Source organism: Accipiter gentilis, chromosome 27 (genome assembly GCF_929443795.1).
Source record: "Accipiter gentilis chromosome 27, bAccGen1.1, whole genome shotgun sequence".
NCBI lineage: Eukaryota > Metazoa > Chordata > Aves > Accipitriformes > Accipitridae > Astur > Astur gentilis.
This window is the reverse complement of record NC_064906.1, coordinates 6,808,569-6,828,063: the sequence shown is the minus strand read 5'-3', so window position 1 is coordinate 6,828,063 and position 19,495 is coordinate 6,808,569. Positions and strand designations below refer to the sequence as shown.

At 35.7% G+C, this 19,495-nt stretch overlaps 1 protein-coding gene across 1 annotated transcript in view; it reads right to left on the bottom strand.

Moving 5' to 3' along the window:
- Nucleotides 1-19,495, bottom strand: part of CCDC102B (coiled-coil domain containing 102B) — a 151,002-nt gene that overhangs the window by 68,525 nt on the left and 62,982 nt on the right. The window contains exon 5 of the mRNA XM_049830460.1: nucleotides 8,233-8,246. Coding sequence (XP_049686417.1) covers nucleotides 8,233-8,246 — 14 coding nt within the window. The remainder of the gene's footprint in view (nucleotides 1-8,232; nucleotides 8,247-19,495) is intronic.

The following is a 19,495-nucleotide window of genomic DNA, read 5'->3' as shown; positions in this document are numbered from 1 at the left end:
AAAAACCTTCCAACAAAACCTCAAGTTAAAAAAATCCACTCACTCTTTCAGGGTAAGGGAAGAACTTCTTTTTTTAGTTCATCTTCACTTGAGTATTTACACATTGTGTTATTTCACAAGGGTGATATTCTTTGATAAGAAAATGTTTACCCTTACACACTTCTATAGAAGAAAGAAAAACTCAAAGGTGAATGGTAGGGAGAAGTCTTCTTTACACTGTATCATGACTATGATTACAGAAAGGACTTATGGGTTTCAAAATGCAGCTAGTGACTCACTTCTGTCTGCCCCTTTCCATGAATTCAGAATAGAGTAAATATGTGTCTTCCATGCACTTCTAGAGGAAGAGTAATCCTTGAAATGAAGTGTAATAAGTCCAGACATTTTGCAGACAATGAGAAAGGCAGCTACTTCATGACATAAGAATACTTTACTCACAAAAAAGAAAAAAAACCCCTTTGAGGCTGGTGAGAAAGCATTTTTTAAGCTAGATTATTTTCAGAAAGGACAGACAGAAGAAAGAAGAATGCATACCTTGCACAGACAGTTTTAAAGGCAAAGGTTACTATCTCTTTCTTATAATGCCTCTTTTGAGGGAAGTATAAAATTAAATATTCATGAGGATCTTAAACCTGAATTTAAAGAAATTGCTAAAAATTATTTACAATTACAGTTAATTAACAATGGTGCATTGCTTCTGCCCAATACCATTTTTTAGATACCAAACTTTAGTTTAATTCCCATCTCATTAACAATTTTAATTTATAACTCCTTCAGTCCCCTTCAAAACAAATAATTCTGAGACCTGAGCAAAAATCAATTTCTTTGAATTTATACTAACATGACTGTTGAAACTTAGTTAATTACGTTTTAAAACATGCATTAACATTTTACCATCAAACACATGCAGTGTTTTACAAATTACCCTGTCATAATCTCAATGATGTATACAAACACTGACAAAAATGTCAAAGTGTATACATACACACACCCAGAGGTAGGAAGGCAAATACATGTACAGACGACAGATATGCAAAGAACAGTATCAACAATGGATTAGACCGATCCTTGTCTAAATTCAGAGTATAAGTCTTGATTAATTTCCAATAAATACATAAATTTTCAAAATTAACAGTATTACTTTTTCACATGCCAGTCAGCTGCTTCTGACAAAATATCATACTACTAGTCACTTCTACTTTGACCTACCTCAACTTTTGCCTCTTTTAGCTCCCTAAGAATTCCTAAGAACTCTCAGTATTTGAACTTCAGTTTCATGCTGTTCTACTTCTATGTTTGCATATATCAGGTCTGCTACTTTTTCTTGATACTTCTTTTTTTTAGCTGGGTATAAGCATGCTGCAGGTTTTGGAGCTACTTTTAATTAAGAACAGAAAAAAAAAAACCCTGACACTCCAAGATCTCATCTAGAGTTAAGCCTAGAAATCTGACTACTGCTGGGGAAAAAAAAGCATTATAACATTTCCCATTATGTATGGACAAAGACACTGTATAATGGTACATAAACTGAAACATATACTGTATTTTGTTAAGTCTGTATCTGACCACATTTGCTATATTATCTATGGTAAGACTTTCAGAGACAAAGATTTTTAAAAAATTATTTTAAAAAATTCCTACTTTATTTATACTAATAAAGGTTATTTATACTAACATGTATGTTTTTGTATTTGAAATGTAAGTAACGGCAGAGATTATTTGGAAAAGAGAATGGGATTTAAAAAAAAAATCCACTGTGACATATCTGCAGCTGGTGTAATTTGTCAAAGGTCACTGCCACAGTTTATCACAGCATGCTAATTCCCTTGTTCCAGACACTGACAAAGAACTAATAGTGCTTTCAGCAGAAAGATTACACAACTATCTAGCTATCACTGTTATCTTGTGCTTTCCTACCAATCCTGTGCACAATCTGCTATCTCCTTCTAAGCGCTGGTGTTGTATATGGACATTGAGACAATACTGTACCTCCCTTGTGATGAAGCTGGCATTTGGTGAGCAATCATAAAATCAGTGCAGGTGGGGAAATGACAGCAGGGCTTATTTTATATCTTTAGTTTGTAAAGGTAGAGCATGGGACCAACTTTTAACAGAAGCAAAAGCAATATAGCCTATAAATGTGTGAAAGTGACTTAAGAAGAAAAGCTGTATTTCTTATCGTCTTGGTGCTTGGTACCATTAGACTACCGTGGAGTACCGTTACACTCTGGTGAGAGCAAACAGAAAAAGTAATCATTACACTGAACAACTTAGAACATAAATAAGATGAAACTTGACTGAAAATAAAGTCTGAAGAAATCTGGCCCATCAGCTGCAAAGCTGAACAATTATTATTGAATACCATAGTGTTAATTTTTCTTAGTATTGAAAAAAGCACATTAGTGATTATATAAAAGAAATGGTCCATAATTCCTATCTCCACCATCTATTACTGTAATTATCACCTCTTGTAGTTCCCAAATGGTCAACAATATGTCAGAATGACGTTTGTAATGACTGAACTGAATAAAATTTGTTTTGAGCCTCTAAGTGCAGTGAATTAGTCATTTCTAGACCTTGCACACTCATACCTCATCCACTATGCTTATGTTGCATGTGTGACCTGTTAGATAACAGAAATTTTCAGAAAGACATCCATTTTAGGATGAAATGAACTGTACCCTAAAATAGCCCATTCTGCTAAATTAAGTGAGTTTCATTATATGTATCCAAAGTTACATTCGAAGCCTGAGCTGCATTCATGCAGGCAGCGAACTTGCAGACAGAAAGAGAGACAAAATGAATATTTCTATTCAATTAAAAGTAACAGAGAAATACTACTGTTATGGTGTAAGATAGTAAATGGCTTTACTAAATACACTTTATTTTTCAGCTAATTGCTCTGTTACCAGCCCACATCCAGAAGACCAAGGTTACACAACCTGCAACCTTTCTGAGCTAAGGTGTAAAAATATTCACCCTCCTTCAGAGAGTAGACCCTGAATCACCAGTATTTAGTTAGCTACAAACATAAATTAAGATTCTACTGCTATTTAGTATTACCAGTGCTTAGTTCCCTCCCTTCTCCCACACAGATAAATATGTATAGACTGTATTGTCAGTAAAAATGGTCTGGAATAATTCAAGAACCATGATTTGAAATAGGTTACTGCATCTATGACTTTCAAAGTTGACAAGATTCACTCCAGATACTTCAAAGTATTTATGTCCAATTCTCTGACAACTAAAAAGCACTTTAGAGATAGCAGTGTCTGTAAAAAGTTATGATTAAGTAAAGAGCCTTGCAGAAAACTAGTATACAAAGCTTCAGCCTGTGAATTCTGAATGTTAACAGACACATAATTTAAATTTTTTTAAAATTCATCTATATGTCTATATTTACCTGCTTCAAATTAGTTCAGCTGCTCTAAACACATGCATTAGTATTTCTGAGACAGGTTACTGTTTTCTGTCAATCAGTTCTGCATTCAGTATCAATTGATGCAAGAATATTGACTAGATGAGGATAGCTGTCTTTACTTATGAAGTCGACTAGAAATTTACCTCACATAGATGCTGTGAACATCATGAGATCTTGAAGAATCACAGGAAATCACCTAAATATCAATCCCAGAAGATCATCACTTCTCAGAAAAGCAGCCATAAATGAACATTTATTCAGGTTCTTCACCCAGAGGCAAATAAATAAGAATTTCCTTAATAGGTAGAACACAATGATTACCTTTGGGCTAACTGAAAAAAAAAAAAGATACTGTTCTAAGGGTGACCTCTTATTTGGAAGTCAAACCCATAGGTGAAGAAATGGGGAGAGGGTATAATATTGGCACACAGTGACACCATTTATCCACACTAGAATGCTTCAGTCCCACAAACACATGGTAACCTAATCTTAGAAGTGATAGCTGAAGGAGGAAACAGAAATTATCTCCCACCATGGCTCTAATTTTCAATCTGGAAATTAAAGCAAGAGCACTTTTTTCAGTTCAGTACCACAAGTTTTGCCAAGGTTTTGTGCAGTGTAGAGTATACTGGATATATTACGCACACCAAGAAACTGCAGAAACACTGTCTTTTGCTGCTGCCTTTTGCTTCACAGGTGTGGGATTCAATCATATCAATTTAGATTGTGAGATGATGAGCCATCATGGTAGTCTTAGATCTATTATCTCCTAACATTTTTAATATCCTTTTGTCAAAGCAAGCTGGCTATTTACATGAAGTGGTAAAACAGTGGGTGATACTAAAACTTTTATCCTTCCTACCTACCAGAGAAGCCAACACAAAAAATATCTGACTATAGGTAAGCCATGGAGTGCTGAGTGCCTAAGTTTTAAAAAAAAAAGTCTGGCAGTGAAACTAACATTTGTTTGAAAAAAAACCCTAACAAAACAAACAACAGCCACAAAAAAAACAGCAACAACAAAACGTGACTGCGGTTTATGCTTAGCTGTATCACAACTCTCCATGTCACAACCAAGGGTTGCAAAGAACTTTGCCTGACAATGCGTGAATGCAAAGACTCTGTGTGTGTGTGTGTCCATATAGAGAGCAAGAAAAGCAACTACATGGGAATAAACCAGCAAGGTCCGTATTAAAATATGCACACACCAGAATACAGTAATTTCATTTTGAACTGTGCAATTCATTGTAAGTACAAATCTGTACACAGATACATTTTACTTCAATTCAAATCAATCATTACCCAAAAGCTGTCAAAAATCAGCATTAATAGCTCAGCTCCGGTGCATTTAGCTGTAACATTTGAAGAGGTTTCTACTACCCCTGCCCCTCTCATCTTTTAGTATCTATCCCCACAACAGAACGTGAAGAAAGAAATATTACCTAAGTTTGAATCCTCCAATTCACAGTTTAATTGTTAATGAAGTTGGTGAGAATTCGAACTTTTGTGCTAGTTTGTAAGCTTAAAGGATTTAGGCAAAATTAGTATAGCTATAATTGATTCCAATATATGAAAGGATAACAAAATTAAGTGACAGGTGTCACTAATTAAAATGTCATTCCAAAGATGAAATATAACTTCCAACATCAAGCATCAAAAAGCAAAAGGTGAAATTCATCCATTACCTAAGTACCAGCTGTTGTCCTGGACTGCCAGAAGACAGACAACTTTCCTGGAAATCTAGGACACCTACAAAATCTAACTTATCTCATAATTAAGGAGAACCAGTGATCTTTTTTGACATCTGCTCTATCACACATCTCATAACCTAAGTCTGTAACTTAGGCTACTGGGCAACTGTGAAAAAGTTGAAAAAAACATGTAAAGACTGTTCTGACAGGGAAAAATATAATATCCTAACACCTTCCTGTGTTGTGTGGCAACTATCATAATCTCAACACCTTTCTGTGTTGTGTGGCTACTATCATAATCTCCATTTATCAATCAAAAATGTTCATCCTTGAAGATGCAGTGATAGTTTTGTTTCTGCTGCAGTATGTGATATAACGTGAAAGCAGAAGGAGAAAGGCAGGCCTTCTTTGGGGTTCAAAGAAGTCACATTTTGACAGCAGTCCATATTTTGGCCAACAAACCAAGAAACAACCCATTCAATGAATGAAGTGCCAGATGTTTGAAATCAACCTTACCTTAACTATTCGCCCAAAATATTTTTATAGTGAGTTTACAAAGAGTGATTCAAAACTTAAGTACAATAGAGAAGGGAGAAAGAAATGTGAATAACAAGATATATTGGGACTTGGGTTTTTTTAATTTGTCTTTGTTTAGCTGTTATATACAGACATTATGCTACTGCAATTTAAATTTTTAACATCTACTGCTAGATTCAACAGAAATCACTCATGTTGTTCTTTCTTGTCCACGTAACTCTCCTACCAAGGCAAATTGTAACATAAGATGAATCTGGTCTTATTTCCACCCATATTTATTCTCTCTCTACTCTGTAATTTTTGGTAGCTTTTAACTGCTGTCATTTAAAAGCTGAACAAAGGGTAGGCAAAGTCATAGGAAATGTAAATTGCTATTATCCATAAATGTAGTTTTTATAAAGATGTTTAAGTTATTTTTGGTTTTGATGTGATTATGGACAAAGCTCTACTTTTGGATGAAATATACGACATGCAAAAACCTTTAACCTTTCTTTAATGAAAAAAAAGGTATTATAATATTTTTCTGAGTTTGGAAAAAGGCAAGAGAACAATACGCATCCAGATGTCTAATATTAATACAGCTGCAGTAAACTGAAAATTATGTATAGGAGCAGACCAAGTTGGCTCCTCTAAAAAAAAAAAAAAAAAGGAAGTTTCTCTGTGGGTTTTTTTTTAACTTTATCATATCAGCCCCATATGATGAAAGGAGTACCACCTTCAGTTATAACTAGTATATGCCATTTTTTCAGGAAGAACCTGTTTGCAAGTGAATAATAATGCCTCATTCAACAACTATAGTAGAACTCTACTTTCAAAACTGTGTCCTGCTTGACTGCATTGTGCTGATAGCCTTGTTACACTCCAGCTAGGTTTAACAGGGGGCATGTACAGGAACAGTTATTCTTCCATGGAAACAAGTTGATTCAAGTACAGAATGTACTAACACCATAATCAAAGCTGTTCATTTGAAAGTGAGTTAGACACATCAACCATAAGCCAAAAGAAGCACATAATAGGAAAAAACCCAACAACAGACAAAGCATTATGCAGAGCATTGAAGTATGTCTGGTGTCCCTGGGCTTGGTCTTATCATATTCAAACTTGAACTTCAGCCAAGAATACCAGCATACATGAACTTCACTACATGGTGAGTTGACCCTGGCTGGATGCCGGGTGCCCACCAAAGCTGCTCTATCGATCCCACCTAGGCTGGACAGGGGAGAGAAAACATAACAAAAAGCTTGTGGGTTGAGATAAGGACAGGGAGAGATCACTCACCAATTACTGTCACAGGCAAAACAGACTCATCATGGGGAAATTAATTTAATTTATTACCAATCAAAATCAGAGTAGTGTAATGAGAAATAAACCCAAATCTTAAAACACCTTCCCCCCCATCTCTCCCTTCTCCCCGGCTCAACTCCACTCCCAGTTTTCTCTACCTCCTGCCCTGCAGTGGCACAGGGGGAAGGGGAATGGAGGTTTAGGTCAAGTTCATCACACGTCTCTGCTGCTCCTTCCTCCTCAGGGGCAGGACTCATCACACTCTTCCCCTGCTCCACCATGGGGTCCCTCCCACAGGAGACAGTCTTCCACCAACTTCTTCAAGGTGAGTCCTTCCCACGGGCTGCAGTTCTTCATGAACTGCTCCAGCATAGGTCTCTTCCATGGGCTGCAGTCCTTCAGGCACAGACTGCTCCAGCGTGGGTCCCCTGGGGGGTCACAAGTCCTGCCAGAAAACCTGCTCCAGCCTGGGCTCCTCTCTCCGTGGGGTCACAGGTCCTGCCAGGATTCTGCTCCAGCACAGGCTTCTCACAGGGTCACAGCCTCCTTCAGGCACCCACCTGCTCCGGCGTGGGGTCCTCCCCGGGCTGCAGGTGGAGATCTGCTCCCCCGTGGGCCTTCCTGGGCTGCAGGGGGACAGCCTGCCTCACCTTGGCCAGCAGCAGGTCCATCCTGGAGCCGGCTGGCATTGGCTCTGTTGGACACAGGGGAAGCTTCTGGCAGCTTCTCACAGAAGCCACCCCTGTAGTCCCCTGCTACCAAAACCTTGCCATGCAAGCTCAATACACATTAAGAGACAGTTCAGGCACTAAAAAAACCCCAACAACAAAAATTCAAAAAAATAATAAAAATTCTATTTAGGACAATTATTTTTTTTTCCAAACAGTCTCCCACCATTATTATTAAATAGATTTGTTTATATTAAAAATTACATTTCTCTCCTTTTGCATTGTCATCTGATTTTAGAAACTTATAGCAAAAGTTCTAGAAAGATCAGCATGAGTAGTCAAGAGAGCTAATCAGTAAAAAATAACATGCAAATCACCTATCACAAAAATATTTTTTTAAAAAAGAATGATTAAAACACCCACACCCATCAATAAACTCACATTTTAACTACTTACTTATATTTGCAAAGGGAATTGAACTACTAGATCAGCCTGAAGAGTAACAGAATTATTATTACCTGTTGCATCAATACTACCACACCGTACCTGCCTGGCTTCAAGCACACCATCAGGGCAATGTTAATTTAAAGACCTGCTGTTAAATATCTTTTGTATAGAGGACAGGATCTACCTTCACAAGAATGTCTGTTCATATCCAGAATCTACTAGCCCTAGAATTTGCACTCTTTCTGCTGAAACTAGGAGCTCGCAGCTAAAATGCATTAATTAATAAGATATTGGTGACATGTTTGGTCAGACTGCACCAGCACAAGACATTTCTTGCATCTGTTACCCTTTCATCTGCAGGTGAAAAAGTAATGGATATCTTCTCCATCAAATTTACTCTCTACTTGAGTTAGAGTGCTGCCAGATTTTGATGCATTGGGACTTTAGATGAAGAAAGAAAGTGGGAAAAATAAATAATCATTGACCCTAAAGAAGCAGAACAAAATCTCAGGGACTTCACCCCACTCCAAACTCTTGCAAGTCCATAAAACTTCTTCAGCTTTTCCTGATGGCCAACACTACAAGTTAGTTTCCAGGAAGTTTTCCACTAGGCATTACTTACTTTACACCCACCGACAACAGACATATTCCTTTAAAAGGTTCAACAACATTACTCTGGAGTGACTAGCATCCTACTTGTCTACTTCACAGTAGAACATATATTTCTGAATCCTTAAACAAGTAGGCTCCTTAGGGCAAGAATCTGCAGCAGCGTCTAGTTAAGCTATCAGTGCTCTTTGGTTGATCCCTATATGTTGTTTATTCTTTCCTCACAAAATAAGAGAAGTAAGAGCATCTAAGGAGCTTATATGCTTTAGTAAATAACACCCCACCCAATCAGCTAGGCAATGGCTCTATGCAAGTAATTTCTGAGGGGCAGGGATTGGGGTATGTGTAGTATGTGAGATCACACAAGGTGATGCATAGAGTTGCGTGCTAGTGCAAGATGGGGCAACCCATTACCAGTTTAAGACAGTAGGGTCAGGCCTAGGAGGTGGTGTGGGATTTGGACTATAACTCATTTCACTATCATAAGTTATGTGATAGCAGAGCGTAGGGATTGTGGATACTGGAGACACAGCTCTGCCTTTTGATGCCCCCACCTGACAAAGAGTCAGGTATTGCTTTTTCCTAGAGTGTCAGTGATGTCTGCTGCTAGGAATATTACCCAAGTATAGAAAGTGTTACCCAACCCACCACTGATAGCTGAACATAAGTATCTGTTCAAAAGGAAATGTCAAGTCAGCTTTTTCTATTGGTTGTTCCAGCAACCAATTAGACATTGTGTAGATTTTAATTGTAACAGTTTTCCATTCTCCACATTTCATTGTTCTTTGTGGTTATAAATTCAAAATATACAGGGACCTTAATAAAGCAAACCAAGTTTACTTTTTCTCATTAGCTTCTCCAACACTTTGTAACTTACAAAATAGGGATCTGAATTTCAGGATATTTCCATGTTCATTGAGCTGCAATATTTCAAGACTGTGGTTTTATTACTTTACTTCTATAAATGATTGCCTAATACCCAAAGAGGCCATAGAAAAAGTACGCAAGCTGATACAGATAGTGGTAGTCTACAAACACTTTTCTTTTATTGCCTTAAAAACAGATAGTAAATGGATTTACCTATACTAATATTCTGAGACCAGCCTCTGTGGACAAAATTAACTGTGCATAGTCTTAGTACTATTTCACCTACTCACTTTTGTGCTCTGAAACTAAACGTTTTTCAGCTCTCACTTTTACATAAATAAATGGTCAATCTATCTATCTATTATAGTTAATCTTGAACACATTCATTTACTGTTTTGATCTTTATGATACTTCACTGTATATCACAGAAATATGTATGTCCTGTCTAGCAAACAATATTCTTGATTTTGCTCTCCAACCCCATTTTGATGTTAATACTAATATGTAGCCCCCACATTGACCTTATACATAGTAATCAGGAACAAATTCTTATAATAACAAATATTCATCAAACCTGATACTTTCTTATTCAGACTGAAAACTTCCTGAATGCAGATGACTGAGGGCAGTAGTGAAAAATTAATATATAGAACCTGGAAACTAAAATATTAATTGATCAGAGTGGAGGGAGGGGACCTTGAATATCTAAGCAACTTGGTGAAGGTAAAGTAAGGGGGAGAGGAAGGAACATAACAATAGCAACTGGAGTTTTAATTATCAGATGTCAAAGGACATTTGAAAGTGGAAAGGAAAAGAATCCCTAAGAACAAAGTTGTATTTCAAAGTCTTGCGAATCTGCGGAGAGCAAGCAGTGAAACAGAGTCTCATGGGATAGGAAATGTGGTCAGGATGTTCTGGAGGATCACAGATATTTTATGGGAGACAGAAGAGGAAAGAGATTGTCACCGAACCGGAGGGACAATGAAAACTGTGTCATGAGGTCCTGCTTCCATTAAGAGACAACAAAGTCTGCATCTCTTGCATCTTATTTTATCACACTAACAAAGCTTGAACAAACATACACTCTCCCGCTATTTGGAACATAGGAAAGTTAAGAAATGAATATGTAGCCACACTCCTCATCTGAGACTCGGTCCTTGAGGTTTTTGATACCCAGTAACTTCTCTCACACTCTGATATAATGCACATAACACCATGGTATGAGTTCATCTCTTCAGATAAGCTGTAGTAGCTATTGGTCACATAAGTCCTTGTAACCATTTTCTCTCTTTCTGTTTGGCTACTTACAGTACATAGACCCGCCAAATCACACAAATTCATTTTCCTTTAGTTTCTAAAGTACCATATAAAATATTGCATAGTACATTAGACAGAAAATTTTAACATAATGTACGTGGAAGGTCAGAGTGTAGAGAAATGACTAGCTTTATCAAACTAGTTAATACAGAAGGTATTGTTTGTTTTAGAGGAAAAGAAAAGCATAGAAATGTTTGAATCCCTGTTATAAATTTTCATCAGGTTATGAAATCTTTTATTATGCCTAGAGATTCCCCAGCAATCTGAAATGAAATGGCCTACCTCTGAGGTGCTATTAGGATAAGAATAACTTACAGAATAAGCTTTTCAAGACACGTAGAATCAATCATTTTTACTATTATAAGCAAGACAAATTCCCATTAGAAACTATGCTACACTTACAGGCATCTATTTTAAATTTTTATATACTTGGTGTGCCCAACATAGCAGCACTGTGTCTCAAATTACTTTTGTAAATCTAATTGATTTAATAAATTCACACTTAAATTACTATTCAATTACTTACTCTTCTCTTCAGCAATTTTACAATCTTGAGCATATAGCAGAACGAGAATATAATTAAAGGGCTTATTCATTAAAGAAATACTTCTCTGCTGGTAGGTCACCTGGGTTTTTCTCGAGATATTTAAGCTACACCACTTCTCTGTAAAAAGGGTATAATGGAAAAGTGGAAAAATATAAATATTTGGTAATACACAAGAGACATGCCTCGCCATGCAGTGAGTATAAAATATTTTTATTTATGTCATATGAACATATATATTCATTACAGATTCATTCATAATGTTTATTAAGTGTATATCTGTGGCTGACTAGGTCTATATACATTTTTCCAACTTTTTTTTAATTTTAATAGTTTATAGTTTGAGGGCAACAACTTTCATATAATTACATATATGAATGATATATAGCTAAAAATCAAGCAGTAAAGTTCTTCTCCATGTATGCACATAGAAATGAAAGGTAAAGCTACTCACAGCCATTTATGTGTCACACAGGTGAATTGCTTAAAAACCAAACCAAGTGGGCCAGTCACGTGGCAGAGATCACAACACAATGAAGAAGTATTAGTATGCCAGTACATAGAGGTACTGTATATTAGCATTTTAAGTTTCTCTGGTACTATGGACACAGTACCTAGGGGCCCTATAAGCAATATTTTTTATTCATAACAAACTACCAAAGTAGGAATGTATCATCCGTTTTGACTGATGAGAAATGTGAAGCAGGGAACCACTACCTGTCTTCTTCAAGCCTGTACAAAACTGATCATACAGCACAGATCAATTAATCATTAGGACAGTGCTTTGATCAAGACCACCACATCCTCTTTTTTTCTTCTTCTTCTTTTTTTTTTTTTTTATCAAGAAACTTGTTTCAGCTTGAAGCTGCAATAAATCTTGCTAAAGTGAGATGTTACTCCTCCAAGCACAGCCAGATTGTCATTTCCCAAAAGCAAAAAGTCTGCTTGCTCTGCAATTCCAACTTCCTGCTTAGCATTGCTTAGACTGGTTTCCCAAAAAAATCTCTGCTACCTAGAGTAAATGTGGAGAGGGAAACACTGGCACTACTTCTGCCTGTGGGCTAAGCAAACTGTTCCAAAGAACAGCTTGACTCTGCTAGTAGGTGGTGGATAAGCTAATTCAGCTTTTCCTCCCTTTACACTTTGCAAGAAAGCTTGTATATTACATGTTCTGCTCTTACAGATGTTCATACATAGATAAAGACTTTATATTGCTTTCTACATTTGACTTTCTATATTTTATTTTAATGGAGTATTTATGGTGCTTAAAGATTTTAGTTAAATGCAGAAAAAGAAAAACAAAACAACCTTACATATGGAATATGACTTTTTCTCCTAATACATGAAAGTAACACTCTTATTGATTTCCATATGTCCCGAATTAGAGTATTCACTCTCTTAAATATGATCAATCCAAAGGAAAATCAACTCCAAAATTAGAATTCTACAAATTTACTGCAATTCTATTCTCTGCAATTTTAATAGTGAAATAGACACTAGTAAAAAATTATAAAAATATTTTGTTAGAGCTCTCTGAAGACATTTCATTCTCTAAGCTACCATATATTAATTCTCTACTTAGCATATATCCTGATTTGTTTAAGCTAACATTCCCTCAAAATAAAAATTAAAGCAAATTTAACTTTTACCTCAATAAACCTGCTTAGGAGTATTAAGAGCTTTTTTGGTTTTGAATCATGTCAAACTGTACAGACACTTATAAGGTTTTAGATTGGATTTTAGACCAATAACAGATTTAATGTTACAGTTTTTAGGCTAGGACTTTGACCAGAATTGTATGTTTGAATCATACCTGACTTCTGCACAAAGCTTTTATACCACAAATCATCTTTGGAAAGTGATGGGTTCAGGGGTTTCATATGTTACTATGAGGGAAAGGTTTATTTTCTTCAACGTTATCAGTTACCTTGACATTTTGATGTACCAGCATTTTTTTTCCAGTCCAAACAAGTTAAACTTTGGTATGATCTTATCTGACTGTTAGATAAATCTTACAAAAGGATTACTGAGGCTATGAGGAATGATGCCTCTGTTCTACAGAATTTTAACTGGATTGTACCTATGCATCACCTGTATGCATCTGAAGAGCTGCACTGAAATCTGGACTACCTGCACATGGGATACTAATCTATTAGCATTTTCTTTTTTTTAATGGAAGTCACAGTGCTTAATTGTTACTATAATAATGCAATCACTGTACAATCATATTTTTTCTAATATAATATCTGAGCACCGCAGAGAAAAATGTAGAAATATGCTGGCACTCTTGCATGGAATCTTTCTTACAGAAAACAATTCCAAAAGCTTTGTATTACAATTCCATGTGTTTTCTCTTTTTTGACTTATCTAAGAAAGATGATTTTCCTATCTAGAATAGAACATGAAGTCACCTGCATATACAACATATGTACTTTTTGCACCTTTGTGCCCACAACCCATTATAAAACAGAAAATGAGTATGTCAAAATGTTGAGGAAGATCTCAAAAAATATTCCTAAAACGTCAGCATCTTCTTCATCTCTGACATCCTTCATCCTCTTTTTCTACCTTCATGAACAAAAAAATGATTTAACTGTTACGAAGATGACAAATTCCTGGTTTGAATAAGGTGAAAATGGAGGGAATTATAAAACCCTAAAAGAGTGACTTGCATTTTTTTCTTCTTAAAACAGGGAACTGAAAGCTTATGTACAGAAGAGGAATGTGGTTCCTTATCAGAAAGAGTCATTTAGCTAGGACTCAAACTGCTAAGTCATTTTAGGTCAAAGCAAAACATTTTAATCATCACTCAACAAATTGATTAGCAGCCAGCAGTGACTGAGAAACTCAGTGATCTTTTTGCCTGAAACACCATTTAGTAATTGGACTCCCTCTCATTTTACAAATCTCATCAATCATGAGAACCATGACGAAATCTCATTTTCATTTCTTCTCACATAAACAGTATTACACCATTATATCCCATTGAGCTTCTGCCAAGTAAACCTGACCACATGCAAACATGCACATATTAGTAGAAAAAGTGAGATATAAGCATTAATACTTCCATAGCCAGAGCCTGAATACCCAACAATCCACGTTTACTTCAAGCATTCCCATTCTAAGCCCGTTTATCGCATTGAAAAGAACAGACAACCACATGCAAGAAAAAATGCCCACTGTTACTTTTCAGATATATCAAGCACAAAACACAGCCCTTCTGAAGTTAATGATTGCTGCTGCAGTCTGCAGTTTTGTCAGCAACATCTCATACTTGATTGTTTCCATGGTAACCAACAAAATAAAGGAACTGTTGATATTCTGCTATCTGTTGTCAACAGAATCTTAGTGCATTACATTTATTTCTTTATTCTACCCACATCTAAAACCTAATTGACTGAGGATAAAAAGAACTTTTGGCATCATAAGAGCTGTTTTCTGCAGCTGACTCCTCAAATAGTCTTCACCCAAGAACAGGCAATGAAGAACAAAGCACTACTGAAAATTGTATTGCAATCAAACATTTCTTTCCTTGTACAAGCATTAAGAGGTGTTTGGAGCAAGGGGCTCACATCTTCCCCCTCAACCGTGATGCTTAGAGCAAAATAAACGCTACAGATGTAATCCACTTAGGCAGAGCACCTTCAGTTCCACAAACTGTCATACGGTAAACCAAACTATGATGGATTTCACATTTCATCCCCTACAGTCCCTCCCTTTCAAATGCACAGAAAACTGCTCTATATAAATAAAATATTTATGATTAATTGGAAACTTTATCATGAAAAAAATGAAGAGAGAAAACTAGGTTGCATTAATCAAAGGTCCAAAGTGATGGTTATACTAATTGTTTTTACACAGCTATTTTAGAGACCGAACACGTTTCTATAAATAGTAGAATTAGTCCGCTGTCCTATGCGTTATTTGCTCTTTAACTTCTCTTATCTTCTGTAGGACACGTACTAGATAACAAACAATATGCACTGTGACTAATCCACAATTTATGTGCAATGCTGACTGGCTGGTCAGCTGTTGCCACAGATAACAAATACCAGTCAAATTTTGTCTGTTTTCTTTACCCACTCCCACTGAAGAGAAGGAAAGAAAACTAATTTGAGTCTTTTTTCCTCTCGCAGGCAGGGTGATTTTCACAAAGCCTGTAGGAACCCAGTTATGGGAAGCATTTATCATTTGATTTAATCATTTGACTGTTATTGACTAACAGGTTCAAAAGTTATTGGAAGGAAAATGTAGATACATCTAGCCTTACTGTCATTACTTGGCAAAGCAAACTAAACCAGAAAGAAAATACTACAGTGATAAATGAATGTGCAGTGAATAAATTAAAAATCTCAGCAGATTGTTCAGGTAATGCAAATGTACCAGGGTCTAGGGAGACGTTTATATACCTGAGATAGACAAATGGTGGTGGTGAAATGATAGAGCAGCAGAGAACCTTTCATCTTCTTGCAGGATGGCCATGTTAACTATCAGCAGTTTCCCTGCTGCTACTTAGAAATAGCCAAAAAAGCTTGTTTCTGACCAAACTGACTGAGCCACCTCTTAGCAGGGCAGTATTCTTCAGGCTCTCACAACTCTAACAATAGTATCTTTCACTTTTCCAATCTGTTCAACAGTTTGTTGTAGGACTGCTCTGGATGACCTGAAAATGTCTGAAGAGTCTCTGAATTGCACCCACGTTAAATACCATCGGAAGATGATGTCACTACCCTCTCTACATTTTTTCTTAAATTATTGTTAAATACGAGTTGACATTCTCTGCCTGTTCTTTGATTTTAGTAGCTGTACTTAGGTGTAGAATATGTTTCAATATGAACAATATATCCTTAATGTTCACAGAAGATTAATTTCCATCTTTTATGTTTTACAGTTTATATGAAAAAAAAAGTTTAGAATATGGATAAATTTTAAGAGTTCATTTACCAATGCTAATCCAAAGGCTTGCTTAATATTTCAGCTTCTTGTTTAAATTGCAATCTTTGCCAGTTTATAAAAGTTTTTATATTCTCAACATGATCAATATGCAGAATCCCAATGAATTCAGTATATTTCTTATAAGTTAAAGCCCACAGATTTGCAGCTTTATTAATATTTCAATTATTTTTATAACTTACTTTATGTACTTAAAGGTTGTTTTTAAATCAAAGTAATGAAAATAAGGAGACATCCTTACAAATACAATTCAGTTGAGAATCAAGATTTTTAAAACAAAAGCCTCTCTACTTAGGAGAATGATCAGTGGAGGCTAGCTAAGAAAAACTTAGGTGAAAAAAAAAGTATAGTAATTTCAGAACCTATCCTACTCAGTTAGTGCTGGACTCCCTGCTAATTCCTGTTATAAGATTATTCAGGGAGATTTTGATTACTTAAGACAAAAAAAATCATTGCAGATACAGAAACTCTAAATCTAACACTCCTCTGTTGAAATATACCATGCCGAAATTTAACTGAATGTAGATGTCTTCCTGATGATAACCCAATATGATTAAACTTCTTAACATGAAAATTCTTCTTTTCCTGATTTCTTCCTCATTTACTTTGGTAGAACATAAAGATATACATATATATGGCAGTTACACCAAAAGATCCTCTGTTCTTTTATCCTATTTGTCTCTGATTTCTTATAGCAACACTCAGAAAAGAATCACAGAGATTAAAAAATTTCCCCATCATAAAAGGGACTGTAGCAGTGGCTACAATTACCTACACATCCAGAAGTTTAATGCTTAAAAAATCACTACCTAGCAGAGACCTGCTGCGTTTATTGCAGTTGCTTACAGTATAGTATATCAACACTAAAACAAGCCACAAATCTTCTTTTCACTTTCATTCCTATTGCATTCATTGTCATCTTTTCTATGCAATTTCTTACCTTTGAATGGTTTCTCAGCTACAGTTGCTGGACTGTGTAAATGTAAATGAAAATTAGTGCTCCTAAAGCACAGAGAATGAAACAATCTCAAAGCTAAGCTTTATTGGTGTGGCTATTATTTGAAATCCTTATTCAGATACTGTATCTTGGAGCTACTATAGATACCGGAAACATTGCAAATTATTTAGCACTACTCATCAAATATACTAATGCTGACTATTAATTATTACTGATTAAGATCAAATTCTGAACAACAATTAAATAAATATTTTATCTTCTAAGTGTATCTCTTAGGCCCTCTGCATTCATATAGAAATTTGGGAAGACTTAAATTTGACTTTGCAGTTAATTTTATGAGATACAGATATTCAATCACCAGCATTTGAGGTATTATGAAAGATGGAAGTTGTGCTGAATGAATGATGTGCTTCAGATAGAGCAGTCTCTGTTGATCCTTTAGGCCATTCATTAACTTTTACAGAAAGATGTGTAAGCAGGATTTATACATTGTTGAGGCTTAAGACAGCGCTTCTTTTCTAAATGGCCACCTCATTAATGATTGACAAGGAATGATTTTCAACATGCAGCAGCTTTAAGAGGCAATTTCCTCAATAAGATCATTATGTGGGGGAGACAGAGGAGACACACGATTACAGAGCTCAACTAGGAGGAGTTCTCTTAAACTTCACATAACTTCATAAGTTTGGAGACACATCTGCAATATGTTTCTGTCTTTCAAAATGGTACACAAAAAATTGTCACATTGATGCCATGCAGATATTTATGGTAAATACTGTTGTGACCTCTCACTAATACCTGCTGTTGATGACTATCATTGCTTTCATACTTGGTCAGGACCAAATAAAGAATAGTGCATTTTTAGAGTACTGGGAAAAAAAAAAAAAAAAAAAAAAAAAAGGCACTACAAATAGTTTATTTATTGATGTAACTTATGTGCATTCCTCTCACAATGCTTGAAAATTCTCCAGGGCAGGTATAAAAGGCATAAAATGCAGCATACATCGAAACTTTCCAGACTTATCGATTGTCAGTTTGGTAGATGCAGTAAATAAAAACCTCATATTATCAGACAGTTTATTGCTCTTAAGGCATTGAAACTTTTCTTCAAACTATCATTACTTACTTCTAATAATTATTTCTTTTAACTCTGAAATGTATTTTCAACATTATTAAGGGACATATCAAAGAGACTAACAAAAATCAGGGAGCAAGAAAATTATTTCTTCAGCATGATTGTCTATCCACAAATTTGAAAAAAGGAGTGTAAGAAATCAATGCTACCATCCTTATTTGCCAAAAATAAAGTCTCTGAGTAGATCTACATACCTCTAAACTAGGTTAAAAAGCAGTTGCCTGTATTGTATTTTAGCAAATACGTGTATGTGGGGATTGAATTCAAGCTAATACCCTCCTGATTTTACATCTAAGTTTTGCTTAACAAGGGCAGGTTTCCACAGATGTAAAAAGCCAAATATAGAAATTCTGCTTACCAGCCATGAAGTATACCTGACAACAGCATTACATTACTGTCAAGTTTATTGATGCAAACATTGTAAAATTATGAGTCCCTTTTCCTCTTAAAAATCACAGAACTATTATGATTCATTTGTCTAATGGTTCTTCAGGTCTGTTGTCAACAATTGTCAGAGAATGACAGGAAGAAATAACAGAAATTCTTAAGACAATCATGTGATTCACGGAAACAGAAAAGAAAATTCAACAGCAAATGTAGCTTTTAAGACTGCAGTACAGACATTTATGGTGGTATAGTGATCCATACCTACAAATCTGAACAAGCAGAATCCATCAAATATGACCTAAGTCACAGCATTGCCTTAGCTTTTCTACCCACAGGAGTTCAATGCATCAAAGACCTAAATTTTCAAGGTAAAAGAATTATTATCCTCTCTGCTCAGAGGACATAAAGAACTGTCAGTTTACTGAATCTAAAAGTTTTTGATTTTTAATGAGTCAGAGAAACTGGGGAAAGAAATTGCAGCTGCTGCAACCATCCGCTACAGAAATACTTAATAGGGCAAAACAGCAGTTCAAGGATAATTTTTAAACCTACTAATACATATACACTAGGATGACATCCTTCTTTTCTTGATTTTTCTTGTATTTCTCTGTTAAAAACCAGTAAATATTGTCCAAAGGTTTAAATCCATTCAAAACCATAAGAACAGAGCCAAAATT